We start from the raw sequence: 13,792 nt of genomic DNA, 5'->3' as shown, positions 1-13,792 counted from the left end.
GGGGGGGGCAGCTATTGGGGGGGCTGGGTTGCAGAAGCCAGTAGGGGATGAGGCCAGGCAGGGCAGCTATCAGGGGGCTGGGGAGCAAGCAGGGGTAAAGCACGTGGGCCCTGCAGGAGGGTGGTAGCCCCTGCAGGGGTCATTTGGCCCCTGTGAAGAGGCTGTAGCCCCTGTGCGGGGCAGCAAAACATATAGGTATTTAGAATTCACTTTATTATCATGATAGCGACACTGGTAGTTTTCCAAATTGCTTTTACACTGTAGATATATCAATAAAACATTGCCCAGCTGATTGCTGTCTCTCTGTCTCGTTCTCTCTCTCCCTCTCTCTATATATTAGTATTTTGTTTTAATTGTGGAGGAACATGGATTTTGGGGTATTTTACAGAGTGACTGGGATTTTTTGCTCAGAGATTTTTCAGTTTTCCAATAGGGATCACCAGGATTGCTGCTAGGGAACCCAGTGGCAGGACCCTGCCTGCTCAGAGCTGGCACCTTGGACCCAGCTGGAGGTGGCTGACTTTCTGGCCATTTGGGGCCAGGAGGACATGCTTTGACAGTTCAAAGCAGGCCACCACACCCGGAACATTTTCTGGGCGATAGCTGCCCAGATGGCCAGGCAGGGGGCACACGTGCCAGTAGTGCTGCACAAAGGCCAACTCTGCAGCCTTAGCCCACTGGCTGCTGGCCCAGAGGGGCAGATGCCTCTACTGGCTCTGCAGTCCCCATCCGGGTCTGGCAGGTGCACAGCAGGTCACAGCCAGGCAGCAGTCCCCACTGCCAGGCTGCTGCAGTGGGTAAAGGGTGCGGGGCTGCTTCAGCAGTCCAGCTGGCACAGGGGGTAGTGTCTCCAGGTACCAATTGGCCGGGCCCCAGAAGCTTCTGAGAGCAAGTAGCCCTGAGCTACTCGCCAGGGCCGCTTTTTGTACTGATGGGGACAGCACAGGTGCTGGCCCCAGTTCTAGCTCCCCCTGGCTGCAGATCCAGGAGGAGCCAGGCAGGGTTATTTTGCCCCAAGTGGCACAATTTTCCCCACACCAAAGTGCATGTCCAGGCACATGTGCTGAGGCAAAAAGCCCTGGCTCAAATTTGTACCGCTTCTATTTGAGCTCCTGCAAGTGCAAATGCTTGCATGTGTGGACACGCCCCATGTGATCCTAATCGGCCCTGCTCCAGTCCTTGAAAAGGTGCTAATACAAAAGCAAGTGGGTCCTCCTCCTCTTCGCTCCTGTTTTGTGACTTAGTTTCATGGCCAAGATGACAGCATGTTATGAAAACGGGAACATTCATAGATTGTCAGGGGCACAAACAAGGTGGAACAGGATCATGTCTGGGTACCTAAATCCACTTAGGCACCTAATAGCTGGGGTAGGATCTGGCCCTCAGTGCCTTCTCTCCTGGCTTGTTCCGGGAGTCAGAGAGCTGTGAGCCACTGCCCTGACACTGAAAAGTTACTAGGAAGAAGGAATCACTCACCCAGTAAAACAAGGCTCCTGGTTACTTCATACCTCACAGGCAGACTCCTGCATACCTGTAGCTGGGAAAAGCAGATCCTCCTCAGGCCAGAGTATAGCATTATCTGAAATTCTCCCTTGGTGTCCATCTTGAGATCTCTCCCTTTTCTAACAAGCCCAATCTCCCAGCCCTACTACTGTTTCTCCCTTCAGCTGACACACTCAGTCCCTTGCTCCCCAGAGAGGTTTTTTCACCTCCCCTTCTAAATTAGCCTTCCATGTCCCTAAATTAATCTCCTGGGAAGATGTAATGAAGGCCAAAATCCGAATGCAAAAGCCATTATAGAGGAACAACCATATCTTTGGATTATACCTACTGCATTCTGCAGTGCAGAGAGGACCAGCTCATTCGTTTCTCCCAGGCAGCCTAGGGCCTAAAATGACATGTGCCAGGTTACAACAATCAGTAGAGGCCTCTGACCCAGTCCCCAGTGACACTCAGCTCAGAGATCACAGGCAGTGCAGTCACCAAGAGAGCCATAAAGGTCCCAATGCCCATCCCTGGCTGGCTACCCCACTGGAGAGACAGGGCAGTTGGCATATGCCCCAGCCAGGGCTCCTGGGGCACTCAGCTGGAGTGGCTTGTGGAGAGTGCCTGGGATTAGTGACACCCCTGCCAAGGAAGAACAGAATTCCTGACTGCACCTGAGCAGCGTAGACTTGCTCTTGCTCCACAGAAGAAGCCAAGCTCCCGATGAGATCCTGCAGGTACATAAGGCAAGTAAGCTCCAATGCACGAATGCAAGAGAGAGTCACAACCCTCATGCAAATATTTTCCCCCTTCTTTGAGAAGAGTCTGATTGTGGATGTACCCCCTGGGCAACATGGTCATTAGCACCATGTTGCAATGGTCGAGACTGGCTGAGTAGAGTAAGGATGGTCTGGTGAACCAGGACTATAAGAGGGAGAGATGGATTTGTTTTTGGCTGGCACCCTGTGTTATACCCAGTAAGTTTTGGCTTCTGACCTGCAGCCTTTTCCTCTTCCACATGTTGATCTCAGGATCCTTGTCCACATATTTTATCTTTGGTGGGTACAAACAGTGAGAGGCTTTCAGGAAGTTTGAGATAAGCATGCGCGAGCTAGCCCTAGGTAAGAGCAGAAATCACAGGTTATGTTCTGCGCTAAGTATACAATGCACCTAGCAGACCCTGAATTTCATAGCTGGGTGCCAGAGCCGCGGGAGCTGGAGAATCCATGTCCCTGATATACAGACTGCTCTTCAGTGCTGAGCTCTCTCTCATTTGACACACACCTGAGCATGGTGTGTGGTTATTATGATTAACCACTTGTATTACAGCGGTGACTGGAGGCCCGAGCTGATATATGGCCCCGCTGTGCCAGGTGCTGTACCCATGTGCACTGTAGAGACCTGCTGCAAAGACAGTACAGCCTAAATAGGCAAGACAAAAAATGAAAGCTTATTATCACCACTTCACCAGTAAGGAACTAAGGCAGAGAATGGTTAAGTGACTTGCCCAAGGTCACACAGGTAACATGTGGCAGAGCTAAAATATAACCCCTGATCTCTTGAACCTTAGTCTAGTGCTTTAACCATTAAGCTGCCATTCCCAGCCATCTCTGTGCCTCATGCACTTGCCCAGTGCCTTGACACTTGGGCTGTATATGCTGCAAGGGGCTGTTGCTTTGTTTACAGAAAGACTTTCCCTCTCTTCTGTGATTTTATTCCAATCATAGAAGCATTTCAAGTGATCTTACAAAAATACATTTGAGGTCCATTTGAAACCAGGGGTTTAACTCCCCCTCCACTGCAGGAAATCCCATGGGACTTTAAGGACCGCAGCATCAGATTCAGAAGCTGTGGTCAGCGCTTTAGTTCCTCCAACAGCAAGCCGGAGCTTGGGCTCAGCATTGCCTGAAGAAAGAATGCTCCTCAGCAATGTCATTAAGAGTGAGTGATTTACACCCTCTCCTGTGGCTCCTAGCAGTTCCTGATGTCTGTCCTCTAAGTCTGAACCCAGCTGAACCCTCCTCAGCTTCTGAGACCTTGTGGTCTCAGGCTGGTTCACACTGGAAGTGCAGAAGTATTAGGCAGCCAAGCAAAGTATGCACTTATGCAGTATGGCTGCAAGGGGAGCACACTGCACCCAGACTAAAAGAGGTCTCAACCCGTAGGTCATGACCCAAAAGTGGGTCACAAAAATATCTGACAGGGTCACAAACAAACTTTAAAAATGGATTCTCCTGGAAAGGAGAAAAACGTGGGAAACCATGGCTTTTCCACTGCAGGCTGGCAGAGTGTCAGCCTGCGACGGGCTGCTTGGGGCTCCCCTGCCCCACACACCCACCCCTTGCCCCACACACTGGGGGACGCTGGGGGCAAGGGGCAGCGGGTCGGGAGTGAGGGGCCATCAATGTTTACAAATGAGTCCTGGTACAAAAAAGATTGAGAACCACGGGGCTAGAGCAAAGGGCCAAAAGCAGACACAGACCAAGCACTCCCAAGGCACAAAACCCTGCTGTCATTTTCCTTACTTCTTGTTCTGCATCATTAACTTTATCTGGTCAGCCTTTATCAGGTATGAAGAGCGCTGCTTGGGGATGACCAAAACTGGCTTCTCCACTATCGACAGCTGGCGAGGGTCTTGCCTGAAGGGAGTTTTCCTCCATGTTGATGGGGGAAGTGGGAAAATGTCGGGATTCTGAAGAAGGAGAGAACATGGCATAAAAACCTCAGCAGTTGATCACTGGGCTGATAAGTTATACGATAAGGGAATGATAGGGACAAAACACAGCAGACCCTGGGCAGGTTTGATATTGCTATATCTGTAGCTACACACCAGCGCTTCCAAGGGAAAACTCTAATAAGACTTTTATAAAGTCTTTCCACGTGAGACTCTAAGAGCACTTTATAGGCATTAATTAACTTTCTTAATGCCTTCCAGAGGGGGCATTTTATGCTTCTTCATCTCCACTCTCCTTCAAATCTTTCATCAAGACTCATTTTGTAGGTCAGCCCTTCCGCACTGAGCTCACCCATGGGGCCCTCTGCTCCTGCCTTCCGGCCAGAGTTTGTTCCCTCAAGACTTAGTCTAAGTTATAATGGAGGCGTTTACACAAGGTGCTTTACCGCACAGTAGACGCATCGACTGCACGGTAAAGCATCACCATCTACACAGGCGCAGCACTTACTGCACAGTAAATTAGTCTACTGAGCAATTGGCTACTGCCTGTAAATACAGGTAGTAGATTTACTGCACTGTTGCTACTACACAGTAGTGCACGTGTAGACAGCTGACCAGGAGCAAATTGCTCCCTGTCAGCCCGGGCAGCAGAGGGTGGAGGATCTATTCTTTCCCCCAGGCAGCTGCCTGCTGCCCAGCTCAGCTCTGATCTCAAATTTACTCCCAACAGGAGCCTGTTTCGATGCGCTCCCAGGGAAAACTTACTGTGCACTACTTTACTGCGCAGTAAGCTTACAGAGCTCTAATAGCACATAGAGATGCACCCAATGTATGTTTGGCAAGACCTGATCCAAAGTAAAGTTGATCTCCTGAGTTTCCTCAACTTCAGGGTAAGCTGTGCCCCCTCCACCCACTGAGGATCTAATGATCCTATAAACCATCCACAATGTACTGTGATATGAATATCACATGTGTTTTTATCCCAGACTGAGGAGCAAAGTGCACACCTAAACACACATCCAAGCTGCCTCCTCTGTTGTCCTAGCTTTTTCCCTTCCCTGCCCTTCATGTTTGCCATTGTTTGGTGTTTAATCTAAACCCAGCCTGTAAGCATCTTGGCACAGAAGCTTGCAGACTGCAAATACTGTGGCAGTGCCGATGCTTTAGAAACAATAGTTTTCCAGGCACAGGTAGGCTGAGGCACAAGCCAACGAAATAACTGGATTTTGGTCACTCAGCAAGTCAATGGCATGAGCAGGAATGGAAGCTAAGTTCAGTTCCTCTGCCTGAAACTGCACAGCAATGGTGTCATCACATTGGGAGGGGGGACAAGAGACCAGGTGGGGCACTGCTCTTCTTTCTGGTAAAGGTGTTTTTGCTCTGGCATCTACCCTGAGGGGAAGCCTGAGAACTCTTTCTGTGCTCAGTTTTTGAAGAAAGCCGTGGCTGGGATGAACTTTCTCTGCAGACCTGAGATCTGAAGGGCATCAAGGACAATACCTGGTGGCAGAAGTGCCTTCGTACAGGAAGCTCCTGCTGGTCCTTGCCAACTGAGGAAAGGAAAAATATCCAGTGAGGAGGGACGGAAAGTGGATGTTAGGTTCTTTCCCCAGCAGTAGTGATCACCTGGATCCCTGATCTCCAGATCTTCACCTGCTGCAATCTCATGACCCTAACCCTACAGCAAGGGAGGGAAGTGTCTACATTGCATCAAGTAGCAACTCAAATTGTGCGAGGCCAGTGCATAAAGGACCTTGTTGGCTCTTCTCACCATTCTTGGCACAGGCCTGGCACTGAGAATGTATTTCTTGTGATTGGTTTTTTTTTTAATCTGTGCAAAAGAAACCCAGCATCCATCCCTGAACAACTTGGGTGTCATCCCTCCCAGACAGTAACTCACTATTTTGCTCATCCATCTCAGCCATGAGGTTGCATGGTCCCACTCCTGAGCTGCTGATATCTTGAAGGCTCTGCAAGGACATCTTCATGCTATGCATTTCTGATCCAGAATCTAGCAACCCTGGAGAAATCCCTCGCATTGATCGGGAAAGCATGGGCTACTTCTATGGGAGCAATCCCTATAACCAATGGCCAAATATGCTTTAACGAAAGCCCTGGTCCTCCTGGAGATTCACTTAAAAGCAAGGAGGTAGAGATAACATGATGTCATAAGGAGTAATGGTTATGACATTGTCACATTCCTCTCTCTGCTTAGACTTCTCATCCATCCAGGGCTCCTTCAGGCAATATGCAATCAAGAGCCGTGATGGGTAATGGCAGAAGAGAGAGGGAGAGACCCAGCCAAAGTAAATAGGGGTTCAAAGAGGGCTTGAAATAAGAAGGAGGCATGATATCCAGTACTGGCATGAAGGTTCACCACGCCAAGCGAGGGCACAGCTCTTACAAGGAAGGACTCTACGCTCCATGGAGATGCTGTGGTAGGAGTCGGGCTTGCACTGGAAGAGTGACACTAGGGAACCAGAAAGATTGGGAACCGCTTCACTAGGACTGTGATGCCCACTATATGGGTTATGTTTTCACAGCTCTCTCTGACATTTGCCAGCCTGGGTCTCTGTATAATCCTATGGCTGTACCGGGATTTAGAGGCATAATTGCCCAGGGGCTTAGCACCGGACCAGAAACCTCTCTAACTGCTGAGTTGCAGTGGGCCTCTGGGTAAGTCACAGCACCTCTCTGTGCCTCAGTTCCTCCTTCTACCTACCATACCCAGAACGTGGTAAGTCTAATCAGAGCTGCAGAGTGGGTCAGAGATGTAGGCCCAGCACAGCTATGGACAACAGACACACCATGGCAGAGATAGGCTGCTCCAGTCAGAAGGGAAAGCTGCTTCCCAAACAGGATGTCAAGCCACAAGATGTGGCCATTTGAAGAAACTGAGCCTCAGGCAAAAGCTAGTGACAACTCGCTTGCCCTGGGGGTGAGACCTGGGAAGAGACTTTGAAGCAGAGAGCAAGGAAGCTGCTTTATGGGGGAATAAAAGAGTGCTGCATTTGGCTCTAGTCCTGCTGCTGCAAGTTGGGCTCAGGCCGTGAGCACAGAAACCCCAAGACTTCCTACCAACAAGCCCTTGCTCCTGTGAGGGAGAGTCCTGGCTTATTTATAGTTTCCCAAGTGTGGTGGATGTTGAGGGAGTCAAAGGTGTGTCCGTGTTTCTTCCAAAGCAAATCCATAGCCATCACATTGGTAAGTAGACTCAAGCTATACTTGTGCCCAGGGTTGGCCGTGTTACATGCGCAAGAGAGAAACCGTCCTTCCCCACAAAGTGTTGCTTTCTTTTCATGAAACACAGTCTAGCTCTGAAATTGCCTCTTGAACCAAAGTCAATCAAGTTGAGCTGAGCCAGTGTCCAGAGCATAGAAGGGCTGATGTTGGCCACAAGGCTGCAGCTAATCAGGTATAATTAAGCAGGAACAAGTTCTGGTCCTATTCGTATTTCATGTTGTAACAAACCTGCAGCCATGTAGCCATCTTTATGGGCAGTGGTGGTGCAGTCTATAAATGGGGTTGCCTATTTTAGTTCATATGCTTAACAGGATACAGCCTCTGTAATACTATGTGAAGTTGTTATCCACTCTAAAGGACTAGCTAAACTTCAGCCTAGTCAGCTATTTAGTAGATTCATTTAACATGGGGTTTTTTATTCCTCTTTACAGAATCACATGAATTTGATATACTTCACATTTTTATACTTCCTCTTTTAAGAATGCCAGACAGCTATAGTAAGAGCAATTTGCATGCCTCAATTTATTTTGGGATACTTTTCTTTTGGAGATAAGTGCATGAAATGAGCTAATTGCATAGGATGATGCCTTATAAACAAGCCCACTATAAAAGGAAATGTGTGAAGATATTTACTGAGCTTGCGGCAACAGCCCAGAATTTGCTAATGTACACTTTGTGCCATTGATTAACCATGATTTCTCTGAATCCTAAGCAATGCATTAATTGAGCTGGGCTGAATTGATCTTCCCAGCTTTCATTCAGAAATAATCAACTCTGTCATATGGTATGGGAGCAGCAGAGCCAGAATTTGGAGCCCCCTGCTTCAAAACCATGAGCCTGGACCACTTGACCTAAAAGGGACTCTCTGTTAGAAGCACCGGGTACGGGACATGGTTGACAAGTTCTCGTTCCATCCAGCAGACCACAGGGGCACACAGACACCAGCTAATTGCAACATGGATATTTATTACAAACTACTTCTAAACCAAGTCCAAGAACAGCCAGGCAGGGCTCTGCGACTAAATTTGAAAGACAATGCAAGAAACTGTCACTGAAAAAAAAATCAGACCGTTAGCATTTCTTCTCGCCTCCTCCCCTTGGCCACACATCCATTGATACATGCATACGGGACGCAGGAAGTGACACAGGAGACTTTCATACCCGTCCATGAAAAAATCAATACCTCTCTCTGTACGACATGAGGAACTCAGGCCCTGTGAACATGCCAGCTACATGGAGGGAACATGCTTTTAGCTGCATTTGGATATCTTAAGCTTGGCCAGCCTCCCAGCCAGTTATCCACCACCTGGGACCATGCAGCCATCGCTCTTTCACAGATGGAGTCATGGGAGAATAAATGTAACCTTTCATTGTAAAACTCGACGCCAGAGAAGTAGCCTAGTTATTTCTGATGGCTTTTAAGGCAATTACAATCAATGTCTGACTAAAGCCTCAACTGTAAAATCAGTTCACTGATTCATGTGCGAGATACAAAACAGTCTCCAGCATCAAGCTCCTTTGAACTTGCTAAAGTCATTATTGGCAGTCAGACCAGAAATCGCCTCCTTGCTCTGGGATGTGGAAGTGGGGCCTAATTCCCTGCAGCTTTGCACCTTTTGTCCTTGCTCATGCCATGCAAAGCAGGTGTTCAAATTCTGCTTATGTCAGTATTTTATACTCACTCGGTCTTGGCCTTGGGGGCAGGACCGAGGAGATGTCCCCGAATGTCTCTGTGCTTTCATCCAAGCTCCCTCCCAGTCAGAACCCCACTCGATTTCTGAGGTGACTCATCATACATTGCATCTCATCTCCCAGAGCAACTTAGGTTGATCGGTGCTTTGTACTGTCTGATCTTCCCCTCTCCCCTTGAAACACTTCATTGCAGAGGGTCCTTTTAGCAGCACCCACGTCCTCCCTGGGCTGGACAATTTCTTCCCCACCCACGCACATTCTGGCTCTCTTCCATTGAGGCTCTTGGAGACAAGCGCCTTTGTTTGACACAATTATTGTAAAAGCAAGCTTGTCTGGGCTTGTCCCTATGCATTATTCTTGGAAGACAGCCCATTGTGGGAAAGCAGGGAGAGGGGGAGACATTCTTGTAAGAAACACAGCTATAAATCAGCTGGCATTGGTGACAGGCAGCACAAGTTTGTCCATGTAACGCATTACTCTACAGCAATGATCAACACACCCCTCCCCGAGTTTCCCTTGGAAAGAACCCACCGTGCCAGACAGTGGTAGAGAGATTTAGGGGTGAAATCCCAGCTTTCTACATGCCTCTGAATAAATCAGGGTCAGCCAAGCCTGCCAAGGATCAGATCCTGTGAAAAGCACTGAGCTGCTCTTAGGAGCACAGCCGTAGGAGTTTGCTAATCAGGACAGTGGCCAGGGAGTGCTGGCAACATAAAAGCTGTACACGGGTTTCATGCAGCCTTGTTTGCTGCTTAAAGGCTGTTAAATTGCATGGAGGGACTGTGACCAGAGGCGTTGTTGTTGTACGTAATTTTAGCTACAACCAAAAAGAAAAGCTCTGAAAATAAACCCAAAGCCACAGGGAGGGTTTGATCTTTGCTTAGCATGGGCTTTCTCTGATGTCTCACTATGGGCCAGAAACTCTGAATGTTCAGCGTCCAGAGCTGGGACCAGGGTTTCAGATGGGACTTGGTTTTCAGATACACAGTTCCCCTGTTTTCAACACCTGAACCTGACTTAGGGCTAGCTGCACCTCTGTCCCCTCTTTCAAAGGTACCACTTTCCCCATGATTTAGGGTTTAGGTAGCACTAGGTGGATGGCCCTTATGGAAACACCCACCGCCAGCTCCACCCACAGCAGGGCCTACATAAGAGCTGGAGAACCAGCAACGCCTTGTCCTTCCAGTCTAGAGTCCGAAGGGACTCCGGCTCCTCACTGGGGTCTGAAGGGGGTGCAGAGTGTGCTGCCCAGGGCTGAGTCAATGGAGAAGCATTGGGACTCTGGAGGATATTCTGGATGTTGAGATCATTGTGAGACTGTAGCAAGGGCAAGAAGGCAGCGGACTGACATAGAGAGACAAGCCATAAGCCTATGACCCCTTTCAAGGCTTCATCTCTCTGGCCTGGAGTCCCACGACTCTCCTGCTCCCAAACCTGGCTAAAGGCTACAGATCCTTGTGCCCTAACCAGGATTGCTCAGCTTGTCTACGAAGATGGACCTCTTAGCAGCTCTGCCCTTGGAGGGCTGCAAGCAGTGGAGACTGCTGCAATGGAAAACATCCTTCTCAAAACGTGTAGACTTAACAGTAAAGATGCAGCGGTACAAGACGTGTCTATGTTCTACCGGATGTATCTCGCCTCCTGGCCTAGGTAAACTTCTGATGTCCAGGAGGGCAGGCTGAACTCATGGGAGTCTCTAAATGTCTCTAAGGCTTTGGATTGTCCCTCTCACAGAATTAATTTGTCTGGCAAGCCCATGAGGGGCCAAATCTCAGTCCTAGACTGTCTTCATGGCTGCTTGAGATGTTCAGGGAACTGCTGCTCCTGGTTGTACGCACCTCCTGCAAAACCCAAGACTGAGTTAACACCGTGCATGTGGCAAAAAACTCACTAACTTGCTCAAAACAGTTTTCCTGCTGCAAAGCTATTCTTGTCTCCACCCTGAACATCTTTCCCCAGTCGCCTGGTGCACACTCCATGGGCCCCGTGCTCCTCTGCTCTCTGGGAAGACAAAAGTAAACGCCAGTGTCAGGAACCAAGGTGGAAGTTTCTGTATGCCTTGCTGTTTAAGTATTTCTGATGTGTTTGTTGCCATAGTGTTCAGGCTGTCATGCGGAAATGTGGTTCGGGCCATAAGGCCAGGCCAAGCATAACCCATCAGTGAACAGAGGTTGCCTAAAATGAGGAGGAAAGTTCTGTGAATTTTCACTCAAGAAACAGAACCTGGGAATATTGCCCCACAAATGATCCATCCAGACCACAGTCACTAGAGCATCACCCCAGTGCAGGACAGAGTGCCCCTCCATGTCACAGGATCTGCAGCAATATCCCCTAGTTCTTGACCCACCGGTGTGGGGGGCCAGGATATCCATGCCAAGGCCCTGCCGTTGTGAGCTACTGCCTATTTTCCTTCTGTAACATGGCTCCTTTAGGAAGTGAATTTTGCATTCTGCCACCCTGCATACCACCAGCTTTGACTTTCCCCTCTCCAAGACTGTGGAAGAGGTGGAGTAGGTTCACAAGTAAGTAAATGCTACCAAGACCAGTGGCAGATGGAGCACCCCACAGGTCCTGCCTTAAGAGAGCAGGGGGAGGATACTGCTTAGGACAGTCCAACCCACATCTTCTTGGCCATGTCCCCTCTGAACCCTTATGGCTCCCAGAGGCGTGCCGCTCAGGAGAAGTTGTTGCAGCAGCTCAGGCTTCCCTCCACCTGTTACAAGCCACCTAGTCAGTCTTGGCCATTATCCAGGCCCATTTCATCCTTGCTGTGTATGAAAGCAATGGGGATGATTCAGCCTTGAGATTTTTTTCTCCTCTTTGACAAGTCACGGTACTCTCTGGGCTTTTTATCCCAATCACGGATCATTTCAGATGTAATTTGCAGTGTTTCAAGTACAAAAGCAGAAGAGACAGCCTGCTGCGAAAGGAGTGGGGCGCCAAGTGGCCGAGGCTAGTCCGTGCTCCCCTCTTCTCATGGAGCGCTGCCCTTGTCTCATGTCGAGCTTACAGTAAAGAGGAAAGTTCAAAGAGCTGTTACTCCAGGCAGCTCATGCCAGCAAGAAGCAGAAATGAGGAGCCAGGGAATTTGTGCCGAGTGGAGACCTGGCCCTTTGTGGATGAGCTCAAATCCACTTTCCTCTCACTGTCGTCTCACAACTGCACGCCACTTCTGCTTCAAACACTTGAGAGCAGTGAGTTGCTAAATATTTAATTTCCATTCTTACCACCCAGAGGGAAACTGAGCAGCTGGGTCAAGGTTGTCGGGAGCCTTCTGCTTCTAAGTCACCCGTCTGTATCTGCAGGGGCTGAGTTCCTACAGTTAAGAGATTTTAAAAGCAATGTAGATGAAGCTGGGGTGGGATGTAGTTTGACAAAGCCCTCTTGGGGAGAGACAGGCTGGGAGCCTATGTTACCTCAAATTGGAGGGCCTGTCCCTTTATAATGAGGAGACTTGGCACATGTATCGCTGATATTATGAGCAATGTTATAGTGCCAGAGTTAGTAGCAGTGGTTGTACTGGACAGATTCTGTTGTCATATCTAACACAGGCCATAATGGAGGTGAGTGCTTGTCTTTTTAGCCATGTGTCTCCATGAGACATCTCACATTTGTAAGAGACGCCTCTATCCTATTGCCCCAGTTAAAGACAGCCCTGGAGACGAGGGGAAACTCGGACGTCTCAGGCATTCAGAGGGACGCGATCCGGCTGCCAGCCAGGTCACTGCGGGAGCTCCGGTGCCCCCCCGGGAAGACTCTGTGTCGACAGCGAACCCCACCGCGCTGGACAGGGTAATCGATAGACCGCAAAGGATGCACGTACTGATGCCACAGCAGCTGTTCTCAGCTTTTTTGGACTCAAGGCACCTTTCACTGGCCTTGAGGCATCTCCGTAACTTTTGCGGTCCCTGATTTCAATGACCAAGTTATATGCTACCGCGCTTCCCTCCTTGCAGAGGCGCTGGGCGGAGGCTTGTTGAGGCGGCGAGAAGCCTGAACCTGCATTTATCTCCTTCGCTTATCCGATAATCTCCTTACACCTCTCCTCACACCCTTCATAGGATCAGGCGGCCGCCCACGATGCCCCAGGCTGAGCATCGCGGTGCTGAGTTAGGAGCCTCCAGCCCAGGCCTACGTCTCTCTCTTGCCGAGGGCCCCGAAGGGCGGGATGGCGCGGGAAGCAGGAGGCTGCCATCCTGCAGCAGGATGGCACCCCACTGCAGGCCTACACAGGGTTGGGGGGCCTCGTCCTGGGTTTCAGCGACACTCTCGCTCTCGCGGGGGTCTCCCGAGCGCTGAGAAAGGCGCCGGGCAGGCCCTTGGGGTTCGGGTTAGGGTTAGGCTCGTCCCTTCGGGGAGAGCTTACGGGGGGGCATCAAGCCCGACTGGCACCTCCCTGCGCCCGGCTCGAGGGGGGGACCTGTGCCACAAGGAGCTCGGGGGCGCCCACGGGGCAGGGGCTCCATCCCCTGCACGGGGGCTCTGGGGCAGGACCAGGCCCGGGGAGGAGGAGGAGGAATGGGGAGCAGGAGGAAGGCCATCGCTTGCATGAGACCAACTAGATTTTTGCAACAAAAAGTCTTTAATTGCAAATTTCTGCAGACCCGGCTACCCACACCCGGGGCAGGGGCAGGGGCAGGGGAGGCCCCGCCCCCGGCCGGTGACGGCCACTGGCCCCGCCCCCCGCGGCGCATGCGC

The 13,792-nt window shown here is 50.2% G+C and overlaps 1 protein-coding gene across 2 annotated transcripts in view; it reads right to left on the bottom strand.

Moving 5' to 3' along the window:
* The window catches only part of HEATR9 (HEAT repeat containing 9), a 17,341-nt gene extending 7,974 nt beyond the window's left edge, over positions 1 to 9,367 (bottom strand). The window contains exons 1-7 of one of the 2 annotated variants that reach the window (XM_019517704.1): positions 9,085 to 9,367; positions 5,660 to 5,709; positions 4,011 to 4,177; positions 2,482 to 2,602; positions 2,160 to 2,216; positions 1,832 to 1,888; positions 1,477 to 1,537 (exon numbers count right to left, since the gene is read on the bottom strand). In XM_019517704.1, the coding sequence (XP_019373249.1) occupies positions 1,477 to 1,537; positions 1,832 to 1,888; positions 2,160 to 2,216; positions 2,482 to 2,602; positions 4,011 to 4,027 (313 nt within the window). In that variant the 5' untranslated portion in view covers positions 4,028 to 4,177; positions 5,660 to 5,709; positions 9,085 to 9,367. The remainder of the gene's footprint in view (positions 1 to 1,476; positions 1,538 to 1,831; positions 1,889 to 2,159; positions 2,217 to 2,481; positions 2,603 to 4,010; positions 4,178 to 5,659; positions 5,710 to 9,084) is intronic. The other variant, XM_019517695.1, reaches the window with a different exon arrangement.
* Positions 9,368 to 13,792: the final 4,425 nt, after the last annotated feature.

The sequence above is a fragment of the Gavialis gangeticus genome, unplaced genomic scaffold (assembly GCF_001723915.1).
Source record: "Gavialis gangeticus isolate Ggan-Ray unplaced genomic scaffold, GavGan_comp1, whole genome shotgun sequence".
NCBI lineage: Eukaryota > Metazoa > Chordata > Crocodylia > Gavialidae > Gavialis > Gavialis gangeticus.
The sequence above is the reverse complement of the archived record's forward strand: the minus strand, read 5'-3'. Positions and strand labels throughout refer to the sequence as shown.